The 20,619-nt window shown below is 30.0% G+C and overlaps 1 protein-coding gene across 1 annotated transcript; it reads right to left on the bottom strand.

The window, feature by feature from the left end:
• Nucleotides 1–19,380: 19,380 nt before the first annotated feature.
• On the bottom strand, nucleotides 19,381–19,977 carry LOC124365376. The gene has a single exon (XM_046821352.1). The coding sequence runs from the start codon at nucleotides 19,975–19,977 to the stop codon at nucleotides 19,381–19,383; it is 597 nt and encodes a 198-aa protein (XP_046677308.1).
• Between the last annotated feature and the right edge of the window lie 642 nt (nucleotides 19,978–20,619).

Raw genomic sequence — 20,619 nt, 5'->3', positions numbered from 1 at the left:
AGTGATGAGGAACGCCATAATAACCAGCGTCAGGGAGTAACAATAATGACCAAATGTTAAGTTGGTAAGTCGGAATCTATCTCAAGAAATGGTAATTTATGATAATTGGTATGCTTTCCTCTCCCGCAAAGTAAAGATTTTCTAACTACAATAACTATGAGCTGAGAATTATGTTAGTCACTGTTTGGACTGTTAACTTTAGGGACTTACAATCAAAGACCCGTAATGCTAATCATAATAATCAGTTCATATTCTAAAATATATTAAGTCATACATGTATGCGATGAGTTATGTATACATTACTAATTGATAGTGTGCAGCTCCTGGGACTAAAATCTTAGAATATTATGTAATGTGTATGTGTTATTTTTTCAAACTATTATTATTTGAATTACTAATGAAATAAAAAAAAATTTGCTCTTATAAAAGTCACTTTACACGTGTAATCTAACGCTCCTCTTTATATTTTCTTTAGAATTAACTGGTTTGACAATAAGTTATAAAACATGACGTCAACAATTTGAGATTCTTAACGATGAAATGTTTTAAAACAGATTTATTTCTTAAACCAAATTGCTAATAAAAAAGTGCAAACACATGCAGACCCACGTTTACTGAAGACAAGTTTAAAGCTACCGCCAAATGCCTGCTTAGTGAGTCTGGTTGGAATCGGACAACCAATCAGCGTCAGAGAATACTTTGGTATCAGTTTAAATAAAACGTTCCTTTGTAAATACCTCATTATTTCCTTCTTAACCCAGATTGACCATCTTTTTATATTCTCTAACAAATTTTAAAGTGTTTAATCCGAACTTTCTAGACAAAACCTTTAATATTTTCTTTTTTATAAATATCCCCTTTTTATATTCTGTTTTGGATTTAAAGTTCGTTTTAGAAATAAGGCCTTATAATAATAATACGATATCAAGCTATAAGTTTAAAACCTTGTGACAACACTACACAACCTGGAATGGAAGTATGTATGTAGCTTTTACACAAAAACTATATAAACTAGTTTCCTCGGTTCTATACTAACTTTCATTATGAAACTCTCCCGTATTATTGGGGGCAAATTTAATTCCGTAATAGGTAATTTTGCCTTGGCTTAGATTTTTGTATCTTGCCCACGCCATAAAATTATCACTATTAAAAGGCAGGTGACAAAATTAAATTCAAACCTAAGTAGCATCGTTTCCCACTTATAGTCAACAACTTAATAAGTATGATACTTGATATTTGACACTAATAACTGGAAATACTTACTAAGGATATCTTAAATAATATATCTGATATTATTATTTTGTATAATATAAACAATGCAAGTATAGACTTACTATTACGGTCTTCGACTTCTGGTACAAGTAATGGTAATTTCTGAATTGGACTTTGTTGACAAATTCCCCGGAAATTTACTCTGGTTTGTGATTATATGAGCATGTACCTTGTTATCTCCTCATATGTCTTTTTTTATTCTTAATTAAGTATGATATTATCGCAAGTTTAAAATGTAATTGACCATCGTTTAACGTTTTACACTAATCACCAACGAGTTTCTGACGAGTTAATAACGTGCATATAGAGTAGTAATGTGGAAAGTTGCATGCTTGTATCCTTAGAGCGTAAATATTTTGAATGACGGTTGAGGACACCCCATGTTCCTGGAGAGTTGATAAACAAGTATATGGCACAAGCACTATTGCATGTTGCATGTTTGATATTCTTGGAGGGTAATTATCCTGAATGAAAGTTGAGGATATCCATATTCCGAGAGAGTTAATAACACAGAGAGTTACAGCACAGCACTATTGCTTGTTTGATATACTTGGAGAGTAATTATACTCAATGACAGTTGGGGACACTTAATATTCCTGGATGAACGCCAATTTATAATGTTTTTACATTATAGTTTCTTTTGAAATTGATAAAAGCAATTTCCTTCCGAAAAATGTAAATCGTATGTCACGTATACGACGGGGATCTAAATAGCAAAAAAGGATTTGGGGATTACTGAATGTGTTAAAATCTTCTGAATGGTAATATTTTGTTCCATAACTAGTTATATTCTATTGTAATGCATTATTATTAATGCTGTATCAATTATCTGCTGGCGCGATACAGAGAACCTGACGTCAGCCAGAAGCTTAGTCGTTATCCTGTCGGCTTATACGGACTAAAACTTAATATAATCGTCAAACGTTTTGGTTAAGTAAAACAGCTACAAAATATAAAACAGGTATAGTACATCTCTCCAAATTTAACCAGCAGTAAAACTAGGCTTTCCTTAGATTTGATATAATTAGATTTTTAAATAGTCTCTAAATGTCATGGAAATTAAGATGTACGCTTAAATAATTCTCATTGGCTCAAGGGTTTTTAGATATTACTATAGGATGAAACTGTTGGGGTTGGGGAATAGAGCCAGACACTAATGAGAAGCTTACTATTAAAAAAATAATAATATGTTAGAAAGTCTGTAATAAGTAAGAACATGACAAAAATTAAACGTAATACTCCGTTGACGTTTGCATCTTGTTCAGTAGAAAAATCAGTCGTGTATTGAAACCATTTTAGCACTCGCCAATAAAAACCGCAATAACAACATTAATGTGGGCAAAAGGAATTTATATTAATGTAGAGTAAGTTTAAATTAAAAGTGATCCAAAGTTATATTGATTAGTAATTATGGAACTTTTAATACTTCAAGTAATGCATAATTTTATTATTTTCTAGAATGCTGCTTTTTCCAGTTGTTTGATATCATATAAGATTTTTAAAGAGGAACGAACACACTATAACTACTTCAAAATTTTAGAAATACTTTGGTTTGGTTATTTTGTCATGTATTTTGGATTTCTTATGACAAAATGTGTTCAATTAAATGAACTATAATTTTTAAGATAATATTCTTTATAACGAGCATCAAATCATTATTATTTCCCTGTACTTTTACAACTTTTACACTGACGCACCTTACATAACCCTTTATCTGTTTAGGATGATAATTATTATTTTGGCCTAAAACCAAGTAAATACGCACCAAGAGCTTTCGGTACAGGGTGAATAAAAAGTCAGAATCCCCTAACTTTGTTTTTGGTATGAAGTGTATATAACAATATATAATTTGGATAGTGGTCCAATGTAAAACCTCAAATGTAAAACTCTCGCAAGTTAAACCTCAATTAGAAGAGCATAGAATTATTAAAGAATTTAGAAAACCATAGTCTAAATTTCTTTCCCATTTCAAAAAATAGCCGATCTACCAGTAAACATATTTCTAATATCTCTTCAGGTTGCCAAGTCAATTTAAGTATTCAAACATATTGGTGTTTGGTAGTTATCCAGACAGGTAGCATTTTTAAATACGTTACCAATATTATTTTTTAATAAATTATTATAATAATGTTTAATAAACCTAGTTAAAATCTTAGAATATAGAGCTAAATAAAAGAAATCCATTCATTTTTAGAGTTAGTGACAAGTCCAAAGTGAGAGTGTTCTGGATAATGTGGAACTAAGTTATGTAAAGTGATGAGTGAGCGTCTCTGTTTACAGAGCATGAAGTAATAATAAAGTTGCTACTCTAAAGTACAGTGTTTAACTACAACCTGTTCTCGGTGGAAATGTCACTTTATGACATAGAACTTCTTATTCTACTCACTTACTATTTCTGTCTGATATCACTTTAAGTAAAGTTACTAAGATGGCTTAATGAAACACGGATAGAGAGAATAGCTTTAAGTCACGTGAAACTGGAAGTGATCATAATATTCATAATTTTATTTCATTATCTCTTTCACTTAGAGTTTTGAAACCATTGTCACTTAATAACATTACTGATTAAAACCTGTTAGTTTTAAAAATATATCTATTAATATTTTACACAAAATTTGTTATTTTAGTATACTTTTTTGTATCCATATATTCTACCGTAATAATTAGAAAGTGTCCCACGAAGAGTATGTAACGTTTTGATTTTATATTACGTTCCCATTTATGCACCGAGCATATTAAAACTCTACAAAATTAAATAAAGTTGGTTTTAAAATATACTTTGAAATTAAAGCTCCCTAACAACTCTTTGTAAGAGCTTACGATTCATTTGTTAAACACTGGAATCAGTGTGTCGCTGCGGATGAATTATTGTTTTGGTACGAATAATTTTGGACTATAATTGTAGGGATTTTAATAGGCTGTGTTCTAATTTAGTGATTACAATGACGTAATTCTTTAGAATATGAAAATAAATAACATTACAAAACTAAAACATCAATTTTTATGGTTCTTAAAGTATAGTTTTTCAAAATGATACCATTTTGTTAAAACAATTGTTAGAGAGCTAAAATTATTACATATTATTTAAAATAAAATTTAATGGACTGTGCAAAGTTTGAAAATCTTCGGTTCATAAATGGGGAAGTAATATAAAATCAAACGTGAACCTTTTTGTGAGACACCCAGTACACCAAACGTGCGTAAACGTTAATGATACTTTGGCACAACATTCAATCATTGAAATAACATTAGAAAGAACAAAAAACTGAGTATATTGATTGAAAGAGTTTACAATTGTTATGTGTTCATTTGAAACTCAAAAACATACATGTATTCATGTATCTCAATAAAACATTTAGTGTATATATTAAACAGAGGAACTATTTCATGTACACATATTGGTTTCTTTCTCTTTACTAATTTCATTGACTTGATTTAAACATACAATATACATGAAAAATAAAATTTTCCCTCTAGGAGTACGTAAAATCCAAAATCCCTTAGATTATAAGAAACCGTCCACCAGCCTGATGGCAATAAACTAGTATAATAATTAAAATCGATTATTAAAACATGATTTCGTATAACAATAAACTGCTCCTTTAGAGTATGAATTTAAATAAATTAACATTCTTATCTTAAAATCAAAAATTAAAAAAATACGTAAAATTTAAGGAATAAAACATAAATAAGTGGATACGATATAGCAGTTTTTGAAATTATAACATTTTAATTATAGAAATGTTTATTTTCTCGGTCTAATGTTGAAAATTTAATAAAAACCGTACAATAACTTAAATAATGTAAACTATTTTCAAATGAAGCAAGAAATATCTAAATATTTCCATAAAAATATAATATAATTTGAATGCCATTATTAAAATAAAAATCATAATACAATGAAAATGTTTAAGGATTTAACATATTTATATGTTTTTAACTGTGTATTAATTTACAAACGTTAAATATAACCTTTTTACTACATGTGCAATATATATTTTGTTTGTCCTTTTAATAAATATAAAGTACAAGAAAATTTCGTTAAATATATAATAATGGTCTAACATTTATACGTATACAAATTAAGCTTTTAAATATTGAAATAATGCTCAGAATAAATATTTATAAATAATTTTTGATACACAATTTTTATAAATAAAAATATAGTAGACAAAAATATATTTTTAAATATACTAAAACTACAAAACGTTTATCAGCAAACTTTATAGCTAGTTATAAAAACTATATTAAATTGTTTAAAAACTTCAGTTTAATTACAATAAAAATATTATTTCGTATACTTCCTGCTGTATGAACAATAAAATCCTATATGTATATGAAAAAAGATTTTTTACACATTAAGCTTACATGAATTATACATGAAAATATATGGAAAGTGTTCCTTTATAATGAGTAAAAATAAAGAGGACTGGTATTTATTGTTTTTTATTGGTTGAAAGTTAAGGCAGCATTTTCAAATTAATATTATTTTCAAATTCCTGCAGGCCAAATCCAATGAGCAGCTGACTCGTGTCACAAAAATATTGAAATAGCTAAAGCCTAGTTTAAACATGTTATAATATTATTCATTAATTTTGATAAAAATCTGATACTTTTTTGTATAAAACATAAATTATTGCCTTAAACGTGTGTTAAATTACTAAATACTGCAACTTACGGAGAAAGAACATTTTGTGTGTCGTTTAAATTAACAAAATTCTACCTATAAGAAAAATAATTTCCACCTGTTTTCTTTACCTGATTTTGATACTTAATATACTTTTTTTGTTATGATAGGCATTATGATTTTTTTTTAAGTAATTATTAATCACTCACAAAAATGTATAAAATGAATCCATAAATATGAATGATATTGCATAAATGTCGGATTAGAGAAAAAGGGCCGAATATAAAATATGTACGAGCAAATCAACATGGCACTTCCAGCTGTATGAATATTATACACTTTATTATAACATGTGTCATTTGAATTTTTTCGTATTGTATTCAGTTAAAGTCACAAGGTACTGCTAAAAGCCACAGCGGGTAGTTAGAAACCACTTGGTACACCAGAAGTCACTAGGTAAAGAAATAAATAACAATATAAATCTAAAATCTATGGAATTGAAACCACAGGGTACACCCAGAAAATATCAGTGTACATCCAAAAACCAAAAGAAACAGCTAGAATCAACGTTGTAAGGCGGGAAGACATAGGATACATTTGGAAACTACGGGATACAATAAGAAGCCTCAGAATACAATAAGAAGCCACAAGATACCTCTAAAAAACACAGGCTACATCTAAAATCCATTGTGTACATATAGAGGCAGCAGTGTACATATATACGGTACATCTAGGAATCATACCTTACTAGCGCTTCTTAGTCACAATGGTAATTAGTATTTATTATTGCTTTCCCAAAATAAAAACCAAATGTTGTTGTCAGTCTCGTGTAATTGCTTGTTCTCTCGACGTAAAATGAGTATGAACCTAGTCTCTAGAACATAGTAATAAATATTAGTCATATGTTAATTTAGTTATTTATGCATGTTTGGACTACAGAGTAAAGTTCTTATATTTGACTATATAAATTTTAAAAACAAGCATTTTCGTCATTTCCCTTCAGTTTTTCAAGAGGTAACGTCCTCTTCAATAAAAATAAATGAGTACGGTTTTACAATTACAATTTTTAGTAGTTGCTTTCTTTAAGTTTGAGTTCTCTAAAAGTTTCCTAATGATTTATAACATATATAAATCCTGAACATTAAAATTCAAATCAACATGAAATATTTTATTACTATAAATACTCATAAATTAGGACTCAAACTTTTTTATTGGTTCCTGAATTACTTTGGTTGTTGTAAAAGTAAATAATAATTTTAATAATTTTCTCATATACACATTTTCCCTTCCACTATCAAAACATTAAATTTGTGACGTTTACGAAACCAACTTCAATTTGCTTATTAACCACAATAAATTATAATGAGAATACTATATAACGATAAAGGAGGGAATACATAACGAAATCGGATGTTTTTTATAATCCAAACACTTCTTTCTTTATTCTTCGTCCTTTCCACTCTACTTAAGATCTATAAACTACTAATCGCGCCTCCCTGGCCTGCAGATTTGTCGACCATATGTTTCTAGAACCATGCTCTCTGAGAGAGCAGTAATATAGTTATTTAGTAATACTAAAGTTAGGAGGCACTGGGTAACTAATATTAATTATTATGCTTCCCTTTAAACACCGATACTGCTGTAGCGCTTCTAAAAAAATTTTTACCTTATTTTACAGATTATTGAATCATAATTTCAGGATATAAACTGTATCATTAATTGGCATATCCGGTATTCTCGGATGAGGAGCATCCACACTCCAATTTGCGTGTTAAATCACTTTACGAGAAGAAACTGCTCTTATCATCTGGCATAACAACTTGAAACAATTCGAACATGATTTCATATAGATTACAGTACTTTGCTTTTGGTTAACCTGGCAAACACTATTTAATTATAGGTGTCTCTGATGTCAAAACGATGCAAAGTTTCGTTCCCAACATTTTTTAATGTATTTGAATGGAAGGTTTCTCCAGATTATAGGGGTAAAATCTGTTAAAGCGCCAAATTACAAACACTTCAAAATGCGGAAGGTGGACCTAACCTTTTTTATTCATCTAATAACTTATTCTACATTTTCAAGATAAATAATAACAAATCGAAGATAGTAAATAATTATGACGAGAGAAAATGCCTAATGTGGAAATCTGCTGCTGATATCTTAGCAGCTTTGTGGCACAAATAACTACGATCTTATTAACAGAAAAATTAGGGGGAAACTTTGAACTGATTTCAAAAGTATGCTTCTTTTATCAAGATACAAATAAATACCCGAAAATCCCTAAAATTAAAATACATGTGAATCAACAATGAAACATATGTTAAATTAATCTCTTCATAAAAATATATATACTTCTAAATGATTAATGGATTTAATCTTGATCAATCCTGCCTTTCTTTCTGTTGTATTACGCTTAAATTTAAAATCAAAATATTTTTAACTCTCTGGAAGTGTGTGACCTGATCCATAAGTACAACATGTCCAAAAGTAAACACATTATTGTTCTCCACTTTACCCCAATAGTAAATCCATGACTTAGCGTTTGATTTTGCACACAATGTAAAATCTACTAATAGATAGGCCTACCTAATATGTATTCTCGAAATTCTAGAAAAATACACTGTTAAATGCCTTCTTAAGAATTGAAGGCGCGCATATATCTGATATAATACCGAGCGTGTCAAACATTTGGCGCTGTGACATGTTTACCAATGAGGCATCAGAACTAAGCTTACGTACTTTTAAACTGTCTGAAATATTATATTAGTACAGTCGTAACTAACCTGTAAACAATCGTAAATAACCTGTTATTATTTTAAATATTTTACCAGATTTATTATTATTCTCATTATTATAGAATAGGTTATTCTAAAAGTTAAATATGAGTGGAATGTTATGTATCAGCAAACACGCATAATATTTTAGGTATCGTGAATTTTGCTTTATTTTACGTCGCAAGAATGTTTTTATCCACAAGGGATAGAACAACACTGTAGTACAAGTTTTAAATTCACTCGACTATTGTAAGAGAAAAGTATGGTTTGCAGTTCACTGGCGTCGTTCGTATAATAAATACTTCATTTCGTCTAATCCGATTTGATCTTTTTTATTTTATTAACCGTGTTTAATCAAGAGATTTTAGTTCTTTTTTTGTAATTTTAACAAATTCATTTTCATAGTAGAGTGCTTTTTAATGTTTAGGTTTTTATAATTACCCGAAAAATAATTATAAAACCCAAATATATTCGTTACTTCCGTATATTGAAATATATTTACTACTCAGAATTAATTTTATATCATCCATTCCCAAAATAAATAAAAAAAACGGTATTATTTATTACTTGATTAATAGGAGTAAACTATTTTAAGCGAATAAATAGTTCAGTATTATGAATACTGTAAAACTTATGAGCATATTTATTGAGTCGAGTAAGTGGTCTTAGGGCCATCCTCTCCTACTATCAATAATTTGAAAACTTTATTCATATTAATGTATGGTTTTTGGCAAAATAGCAACCATAAATGTTTAACTTGGCTATTGTTAATATAGCCTTAAAACGCCTGCAATATTATTTTTTGGATGTAGAGAAAGAGGTATGCATAGTATATTCATTCACAGTAAGAAAGAATGGGACTTACCATCACATAATAACTGAGTGAGTCCCTACGGGAACTGTGGGGTACAGTGTCATGTAGAGTCAGAACCACTATTATTCCAGTTAGAACTTTGTCGAGAGGCTACTAAAATCTAGCTTGACATCCATCTTGACATGTGTTTGTTTCCGTTCGCTGTCTTAAAAACAAATTAGCTAAGCATTTCAAATTTTGCGTAATAAAATATCTACATAGGCAACGTCACGTTCGATTATAAGCGTGCAGCTGAGCGTTTACAATGATGGAATAGTGACACGATATCTCGAGAACGACTTCATATTTTAGTCTTAAAAATTTTTACATATACAATAATTAGTTAAATTACGGTACAAGTTTATCAATGACATTTGAATTGTACTGTTTATGAGAACGGTACTTTCTTTTCTGTGTGCTTAGAGGATATTAATATATATTTTCCCTCTGATTTTCTGTCTATTCACATAACATGAAATGACCATTATACGTCAAAAATTAAGGAACCTCTAGATTTAAGCAAAGTCTGATACGCCTAACATGATGTAGCGTAATCCTAACTTATATGAACTAAATTTCTCAAATAATTTTGAAATATTCTAATCTTACTTTTAAGGAAAGAGAAGGGCAACAATAGTGTTTATATAATAGAGAAACACACTACTGACGTAGCTGTAACAAATCTATTCATCTTTCAAGTAATGTGAGGAGGTCAACCTCGCACAATTTCACAGTGAAAGACCTAATGGCAAGTTGCCAGAATTATGTGAAAAAAACCATTAGGAAAGTATAACATATATGCTATATTTAAATCACTAAAACACTTATTTAATTTGCTTGGACAAACACATTTAAAAAAATTTATTCGAACCCTACACTTTATGCTTTATGGTCTTTAAACACTTTCAATTGTAATATTTAAAAGTTGGAAGAAATTACAGGCGAAGGATTCGTAAAAGACGTTTAAATATACGTACTAATAATAGTGTTGTGACAGTTTGAAATGTTTTATGAAAGTTTTTTGAGCTCTGCAAGTGAAAGTTGCAATCAATAACCCACTTGACTTTTTTGTTTTGTTATTACGAACAAATTAGTGCATTAATTTTTTTATTTATTTCTTCTACTTTCCGAGATCCTTTTTGAGTGCGTAATTTTGGAACACTCCGTATATCTTGAGGTTGGAAGAGTAATGAAAGTAATGAAATACGATTAGATATTACCTACAGTTAGATACATAAATAACAAGAATGTTGCCGTTGGGAAACTAGTTAAAGAGAGGGAAAACGTTGGCGAGCTTACATTGATTTTATATTAACATAAGTATATGTTGGTTGATTTAAGGCATCAAACAAAAATGTATGATCTGTGACAGAATTACCATTTAAAATACTAAGTTCTTTTGAAAACTTCCTATTTCGTTCCATCGATCTTCTTTTAAGAGCGAATGGCTCTAATAATTTCTATTGAAATCAGGTTATGTGCTTATACAATGCCTGGTAGCTTTCGGCGCACGGTCTATTCCAATATTAGTTATTATTATATTAGTCCTTTCATTGTTTCAAACTATGTATGGACTTTTTTTGTCTAGTTTAATACCATAAGAAAGAAATATTGACTTAGATTTATACTGTCACAAAAAATTGAGGGCTAGTATGTTTAAAATGCTTGCTTACAAAATACTATGAGAGAGAATAATATGTGTGTTAAGAATTACGCGACTGTGTCGTACTTGCACATAACACGGATCTTATTTTTGTTGACAAATTATCGATGGTATGTGAATGGATTACTGTAAATAATTTGAATTCTCTTTAATTTACTAGCTATAATCGTATTTGTAACGGTATTGCTGAAGAAAAATAAGAAAAAACTGTACTCGTATTACATTGTATGATATAAACTGCATTACTCTTTAAATGTAAGTAATTCAGTTTCATAAAAAGCGTAATTGTTTTAATAAATATATAAAAAAGGTACTATAGAGGGAACACCCAGACGATTATAAAGTTTAGTACACCACATATTGGCTAGATGGTGGTAAATTTGACGTTATTAACTCCAGAGTTATTTCCGGCAGAGGAGACGTGACGTAGTTACCACCCAGTCCAACATGTCTGACCTTTAACTCTTTGTACATTGTTCCATTATTAATTCACTATTCTAGTTTGAAAATTAAATTTTGCAAAATTTACTTACACATGCAAGGCTTCTGAGAATTTGGAAGATTTTACTTTTATTTAGTTTATCGTTGCCACTGAAACAGTTCATTCTGTTCTCTTCCGTTACTATTTTCATTCAAAATCCATTATATAAACTCGGAACAAATGTATGATTTACAGAATGAATATTAACCATCTTTAGTAACATACATAGTCAATAATGGTTTTGCTATCATCCTCATTAACAATTGTACTGTATAAGCAACTTAGAAAATATACCTATTAAATGTTATTACATGTTAGATTGTAGAAGTGAAAGGGAGAAATGTTTTGAAAACATTTTCAAAATTTTACGTATTCTACGAAATAATAAATAAATATATTTACTTCAATTAACTTGACTAAATAAAATAACGAAGCACTAGCGATGGAAATTCTCTTAAAGTTCAATAAAGAGAAAGAGCTATACTGAATTTAAACAAACAACTGGTAAAGTATATAGTGCTACTCATATTTTTATAAAAGATTTAAATAAATAATTTTGATTTAGTGGATCTTTTCAGGTGGATATGAATTGTGGCAAGATACTTCACAGTTATTAAATGTCAGTGTGTCACAAGTTTGAATAATATATCACCTACAGTTATAATATTATAGTTAGTGCGTACTACCAATAGTGAGTATTACAGCTTTTTAGTTGAAAACAAGATAACGTAAAATATGATATAATGGTTAAAAATCTATTATTCAACAAAACCACTTCGTACCCTTGCGAAGCCACATTAATACAAATGATGTCTCTACAATGATTCGGTACCAAGGGATCCATTAGATTCGAATTGTACAGTCGGTGATTTATAACAAGAGTCGCTGTGGAGGTGGTACACATTCAGTTACGGGTATGCACATCCGCTTTATTAAACAGCTGTCATTAGTCATTACAGTGAAAAGTCACTGGGTACTGGCACAATTTGTCACAATGGCTGCATATGTGTATTCCATTTGTAGCTCACGCATGTGGTATCAGCAAAATTTGTCACAATGGCTGCAGATACGTATTTCACTTGTATATTATGATTGGTGGGTTAATTTAAATGGTGTTATGGCATTATTATTATTAAAACTTTTGCTGGAGTTATCAGAATTAAATCAGTTAGCTGAGCTTTAGCGTAGGAAATCAAAAATTGAGCTGGAAAATTTATTTCTTATGTGTGGCTTGATATATCGAATAGAAATAGACCTGTAGTATATATAAGAAAATCATGTCTTATGAGTGAACATAGAGTTTGGATGAGCGTTCGTGAATACTTTTTTATTGGTCTCGGTCATAGCAAGAGAAAAACAACAGTATAATTATACTTGTAAAAAATACTAATCTAATTCTTAGGACAGGTTGATTTGTAAAGAATTTTACTACTTTATATTTGGTCTATTCTCACTCCATTATATTAATTTATAGTATACACCAGATAGTATTCGGCGATTGTGCAAGATGGTCCATTGAGTTTGACGTACTTAGGGTTATATATAATATGTATAATATTATAAGTTTTGAATACTTAGTTACCACTCAGAGTTATTGAAAATCTTCTATCTTCTATCTGAGTATCTCGATGTGTGTCGATTTCCGTTGGATATATTAACAGCGAATTAAGCTACATACTTTAAACTTTGAATACATCGTAATTTCTACGTAGGCAACTTAGATGATTATGCAGATAAAGCAATAAAAAGTTTAAATATTGAAAGGATATTTTGAGAAAAACTTCATATTTAGTTCTTATCTTTACACACCGGTTTTACATAGACTAGATTTAGTTCAATTATGGTGCAAGTATACCCATAGGATTTTGCTGAGTCTCTTGAATTCTACCGTTTACAAGGATGGTATTCTTTCTTTTTTGTATGCAGGGGTTATATGTTTTTGTTATAATTTCTTTTCTACCTGATTTTCTGTCCTTCCACAGGACATAAAAGGACTATTATTTCTCATGAATGAAGTTGGCTGTAGATTTAAGCAAATTACAAATTACAGCCTATTATTCTACTTTTGTTGTTGTCTACCTATACTTTAGTTGTTTTTTTATTGTTTTTTAAGTAAAATACAATTTATCTAAATTAATTTTCTGAGTTGTCTCCATACTTGAATAATTATTGTTGTTTTTTAATCTTTATTTTTATTTTTTGTTATGTTTTGTATATTTATAACTTGTTATATCTTTGAATACTTATTATTTATTATCAAATTTTGTATGATACCTATTTTGTTACTTTATGTAGATTTTTCGTCTGATATTATTAATTTCGTATATTAATTTTATTTTCCGCTGTATTCTACTATCTATGCTTGTCTTTGTAAATTGGCTGCTGCCGTTGGAAAATAAAAATAAATAAATAAAATACCTAACCGGAGTGACGTAATCCTGCATTATATAAATTGAATGTCTGAATTTATATAATGGTTTTTTGTGGGGCACTGAATAGCAGTAATAAAACTAAAGCAAAAACATGCAAGTCTCGTCCTCTCTCGTACCATTTCTTAAAAGGGAATAAAATAAACATATATACGTCTACAAAATATATCACAAAATCGCAATTAGAATATACTATATATTTTTTTTGTTAATATTAAATTATTATTTATTCATATTATTCCATAATCTTTGTTATATTGATGTATGTAACTGATACAGTTGTTGTTTTATGTCATAGCTAAACTTATATCCACTACGATTATTGTTTGTGTTTGAATGATCTATCATTGGTATATGATGTTACGAATTTGTAAAGGGCATTGTCCGGAAATAAAAGCATGCAGATTCAATACAGATACATTATTTTAATTTTTTAGAAATCGTATAAAAGTGTACATAAATGTGCTACGTACTTTGTACATATAAGGTTATACCAAACACTGACTTTTAAATTTCGATTAACACATTTTTCTAAGGTTTTCACCTATATACCAATATGAAGGGTTACTATTTCGTTTTATTAATTTTGCTAACAGTTTCAATATAATGTGGATACACTCACTTATGCACAAAGGGAAGGGCAAAAATGGTGCTTATCTAATTGTTATAGGCGGATGATATTCTCTACTAGTACAATAGTTACTAGTAAAATTTCTAGAAAACATAACAACTTTGTTGACATTGCTGTAATACATCTATTCGTCTTGAAAGTAATGCAAAGAAGTCAACCGCAAAGTATTTCACAGTGACAAGCCTAATGGCAAATTCTAATATTCACGTTACCAAAGCAGCAACACCCGTCGGTTCTGTAAATTCAGTGGTAAATCAAACACCGCTTAGTACGGTTGGCAAGTTCCACATCGCACACATATATCACACGCTGTGCTGCACAAATCTGATAAATCACTAAATAATGGTCACTGAAACGTAAATAATTTGATTTTAGATCTATGCGTAACATTCCTCTTGGTAGAATAAATAATGAACAATGAGCATTAAATACTAAAATGACTGAATATTCATTTAAAAAGTTATAAAACTAAAACATTATGGAATATACAAAACAACAATTTGTATCAGTAAAAATATTTTACACTCAAATACACATTATACAGATACTTACCAAACATTTACTAATTTTAGACTTAATTACTGTATTAAAGATTTTATTATAAGTGCCAAATCAAATTTAACACTTAAAATTAATGAAACTAACACAGAGATACAGGTTGTTTCAAACAACTGTTCTGAAGTGTATAGCAGTCAAACGCTACCTGCATAGGTTTAACTTCAACAGGTTTCACATAAAAGTGAAACTAAACAGTTCGCTAAATTAAAATTACAGATTTGTAAAAATACCAGGTTTAAAAGAAACCGAAGCTCATATTCTCAAAACTTAATAGATTTTTAATGCAAATGTATAAAGATGTAGGTACATCATTTTAAAAAAGTCTTGCATTGTAAAACACTTTGGAGAAGAAAGAATTTGTTTTTCTATATTAAATTTAAAACGATGTTCAAAAGAGTATGGATAATAGTAGATGTTTTGACTTTATTGCTACTACTTTAATTGAAACCCACACCAAAACAAGTTTTTTAGATATATTACGATACGAGGTTTGAACTTGTACTTGTATATTTAAAATAACGTTTCACAATGTAATATTTACTTTTATTTGCACATAAACGAAATGTGTTAATAGTAGTGGGGATGGGCTACCAAAACATCAAATTAAAGGTAACTATAAATTGCTTTGAAGGTACTGAGTGAAAGTTTAAATGGTTTCTCTGAACTAGTTTAGCAATAGTAGGTCAAAACATTAACTACTAAGTTGCTTTATGATATTAAACTAACGTTACACTTTAAATCATAGTCACTGTAAGTGAAGACTGTAGCGATTTAAAGAATTGATTGACTGTAAAAGAATGTTATTATTTTTCTTTTCCCTTTTCATAGTTTTACACATTTTATATTCTATTATTTGAGCTCATAACATTTTCCACATGTGGATCCAAAGTCACGTGTTGCTAATTTTAATCGAACGTATATTCTTTGCTTTCATTTGATTATAACAAAGGATTTATTTTATTTGTGTACAAAATGCCACTAACTAATATTCTCAATAACTCAAATTTTAAGATAATTAAATAATGTTTTTCGTTTTAGAATTACTACTTTATTAGCAAATAATCAAGATGAATAAAAACATACCGAGAAAATGATAAAATACATAATTAATTTTTAAAAACCACTAATTTGGAAGAGTAAATATAATTTAAAAATTCTTGAAAAATTGTGATTTATTAATATTTTATAATATAAATTTCTCTTTATGAACTATTCTGCATTTATATATTTATTACTTTGTTTTTGTATATTTTATTATCTATAGAAATGTTGCAGGTCTAGAACATTATTGGAAGCTAAGTTATTAAATTACGTAAGAATCAATGAATGAAGCTTTTAAGGTATGAATTAATCGAAAGCAGTTAGGGAAATTTTCTTTGTTTGCAAATGCAGTTGACAGCACAATACCAGTATTGACAGGCAAATCACGTAGAGAAGAACGTGGCATGGTTATGTGTGTTTGGGACTGGTGAAGCGGGGTATAGCGGAAGAAGCATCTGTTTGCATTAGCATGTGGAGGCCACATTACTCAAAACAGATGGTGGCTCAAATACGTTTGTTGAATTGTAGTTCTGAATTGTTATGCTTAGATCATGACATCTTGTAAATATGGCTTTTTACATTTTACAACTCTCCTAACAACATTAGTATTGGCATTTGTACCTAGAGTTATACCTAAGTTATATGTCCCACTAAGGATACACACCTTTAGGTAATATACTTTTGTTCAAGATAATAAATATTACTTAAACCAATTTGAAGTGAAATTTCTGTATCTGGGTAAATTATATATATAAATTATATATATACATAAATAATAATAATAAACATATATATATAAGCATATATTTTTAATACTATATGATACAATGAACTTATATATTTATACTCAACATTGTATATACATGGATATCACCGTCGTAGTTTTTCAAACATGATGAGCAAAAGAATTTGTAAATCTACTGTTCGAATAATAAATTAAATGTAATGATACTTCATTATATCAAGTTCCTCTATAAACTAATTTTAAATCGATTAAATACCTACTGAACTTGTAATTCATACTAACTGACGGTCAAGAGCGCAAGTTTACAGCAAGCTACATGTGATCATATGTCATTTAATTTACCTCCATGTTTTAGTAATATGGAATAGACAGTCGACAATAAAAGTGTCCTTAATGCAAATATTTTTGTTTGCTATGCTTTGTGTAAGGGATTGTACATTATATTATTTGTTCCACTTTTAATTAAACCAACTAATCCAACTCAGTTACTAGATCATGAGTGTTGATATCATTCTGAAAACTATACCATGGTTACGGGTCGTTCAGTTGGCTAACAAATTTATTATTCTGTGTTTTTATTTAACTGTATTATATTAAAAATAAATACATTACTACATTTACATAAAAATGAATAATAAGATAATTTTTACTTAACTCTTTTGGTTCTAAGACCCGATGACTGGCCTGCCGGTATTTCCAAAAAAGCACCTAAGACCAACTAGATCGGTTTTAAAAAATATTTATGATTATGTTACGAAATGTTGAAATATAACATTTTATTTAGTCTCATTTAAAAATTGCATACAATGCAGATTTTCAAAGATATTGCACTAATATATAAAAACATCACAGTACATATAAAAACTTTTACTTGTTCCTACTTACATAGGGAACGGTAAAAAGCATGGCTATTTATTAAGATCAATAAGTGTAAAATGCTGTGTATCAAAATGTAAAAATTATAAAATTTTTAATTATTTAATTGATGCTTGTTACTAAAAGATTTCGACAAATGTTATCAATAAATTAAATAAATAGTACGAGTTATAACGTAACTTTCACACTACAAAATAAAACAAAAATAATTTGTTTAACACCGAAAGAGTGCTTGGAACTGAGAGAGGTGACCTGTCATAAATGGTTGACCCTGACAGCGCCAACCCTTCAAAAGTGATCTTAAAGGGATCACTTAAAGGGTTCTGACAGACAAAGAACTGAAGTAATAAAAACGTTTAAAATTATAAATTTTACAGGGTATCCTTTTAGGCCAGCCTTTTTTTAGAAAATTGAATGTGAAGCCATTCAAAATTATGCCTCACCATAAAAGTTACTAGATGTAATCAAGCCTGACGTCGGGCATAACTGATTAGTCACGTGCGTAATTTGAGAACAAATGCGGCCATTACAATCTTTTCCAGTTTATCTGACAACACGTGTTTTATCTGGTGGGTGTTATGGTCAACGCCATTTGTGCCGCAAAGAAACCCTCTTGTGGTCATTTGAATAATGTGGCTTTTACTAATTTCTAATGTAATACAAATGTGGCACTCTTACAAGTGAATTACATTAACGGGGTTTTTGTGTTATATTTCTAAAATTAATGAATGAACACGTTGTGTTTTGGTGAGAAGAATTATCACTGGGCAATTAATTCTTATTTGCAGACCACAGTTACTACTTAAAATCCAGCGTGATGGCAAACTCACAACCGTATGTAAGCGGTGAAAGGTATTTGATACATTGTGTAAAATACCATAGTAAAACGACTAATTGCATATGCCTTTCTATTACGTGCCACCAAAATGTATAGAGTACAATAAGAATAATGGATGATATAGAAGTAAAATTTTATTAAATACACTTTCTGGACGTGAATAATCTGATGCAGTATACTATCTTTCAAATTCTTCACGCCATATAATGAAAGTAATCTGGAATTAAGACTTTTCTCAATTATTTTTATTTCTAGAATTTGACGTTGTAAATGAAAATAGTAAAGTACTACTGTTTTGTACTAACATGAGGCCGATATTTATCTCATAAATTCTCTTTTTTTTAATTAAAACGGTTAGTGCAAGAGTTTCAACAGTTTCAATTTCCTCCTGCTTTCTCCATTAAAGATAAGTATAAAGTCTTATACTCCACAAAAGATTTATAGATAGCAGAAGATGTATCTTATAGAATGTTATACAGGGTGAGGCAGAAAGGATGAACGGTTTTCAAAAAACCAATATGTCGTTACCTGTGCATAAAAAAAACATTTATTTACAGAATAATATTCACATGATCTTACCATTTTAGAAAATTAATGTTTGAAAACAACATCTGACAGGTGATGGCCGTTTTCAGCGATGCAATTTACAAGCCGCTCTCGGAAGTTGGCTTCTACTCTTTCTAACATTGCCCTGCCAATTTGTTCGACTTCCACACGAATTGCTTCCTTTAGTTCTTGAAGTGTACGTGGTTTATGCTGGTAAACACGTGACTTGAGGAAACCCCACAAGAAGTAGTCGCACATGGACAGGTCTGGGGAACGAGGAGGCCAATCAATGTCACCAAACCGAGAAATGATGCGACCACGAAAAACAGCCCGAATTGCTTCCATTGAATTTCTTGCTGTGTGAGCTGTCGCCCCGTCCTGCTGAAACCATACTTGCCGGATAGGAATACGTTTTCTTCTTAGTTCAAGTAGGAAGAATTCAGTGAACATCTGTCTACAACGTTCCGAGGTTACAGTTACAGTGGTCCCGTTGTCGTCTTCAAAAAAGTATGGACCAATAACAACTGTACTGCTCACAGCACACCAAACTGTCAACTTGGGACTGTGTAATGGTCTCTCATGCATTAATTTTGGATTTTCATCTGACCAATAACGAAAGTTCTGCTGATTAACGGTTACCATTCAAATGAAAATGTGCTTCATCTGTCGTAAACAAAATGATGTTTTCATTTTGGTCAAGTATGGCCTTCATTTCTCGAGCAAAATTTAGCCACTTTACATAATCGCCAGGATTCAATTGTTGAACAATGGCAATTTTGAAGGGATGAAATCCTAGATCGTTATGTAAAATACGCCTTACTGACCGATTACTGATGTTCAGTTCAGAAGAATGTCTCCTAGCAGATCGACCAGCCAGGACTATGGAGTATGGTTTTGCCGAACTCTTTCCACATTTTCTGGAGTGCGTACAGCGCGATGAGCCCCTGGCGGTCGTTTATTCATCACTGTTCCTACTGAACGAAATTATTGAACCCAACGTAAAATGGTGTTACGAGTGGGTACACTGTTTATTTCTCGCAAGATTGAAATGACGACGAAACTCGCGCTGAACTGCCACAATACTCTCATAATTACGAACAAAACTGTCGTAAGTAAACACACGGTGTTGCACACTCCACGACTCCATGATGACGACTAAACAATGACTAGACAAAATGGTATGTTCTACCGAACACATGGCCACTTCAGTCGCCCCACTCCACTACCCAGATCAGAATACACCTGTTCTAAAAACATCCATCCTTTCTGCCTCACCCTTTAGAA

This window comes from Homalodisca vitripennis, chromosome 6, assembly GCF_021130785.1.
Source record: "Homalodisca vitripennis isolate AUS2020 chromosome 6, UT_GWSS_2.1, whole genome shotgun sequence".
Taxonomy (NCBI): domain Eukaryota; kingdom Metazoa; phylum Arthropoda; class Insecta; order Hemiptera; family Cicadellidae; genus Homalodisca; species Homalodisca vitripennis.
This window is presented reverse-complemented; position numbering and strand designations above follow the sequence as displayed.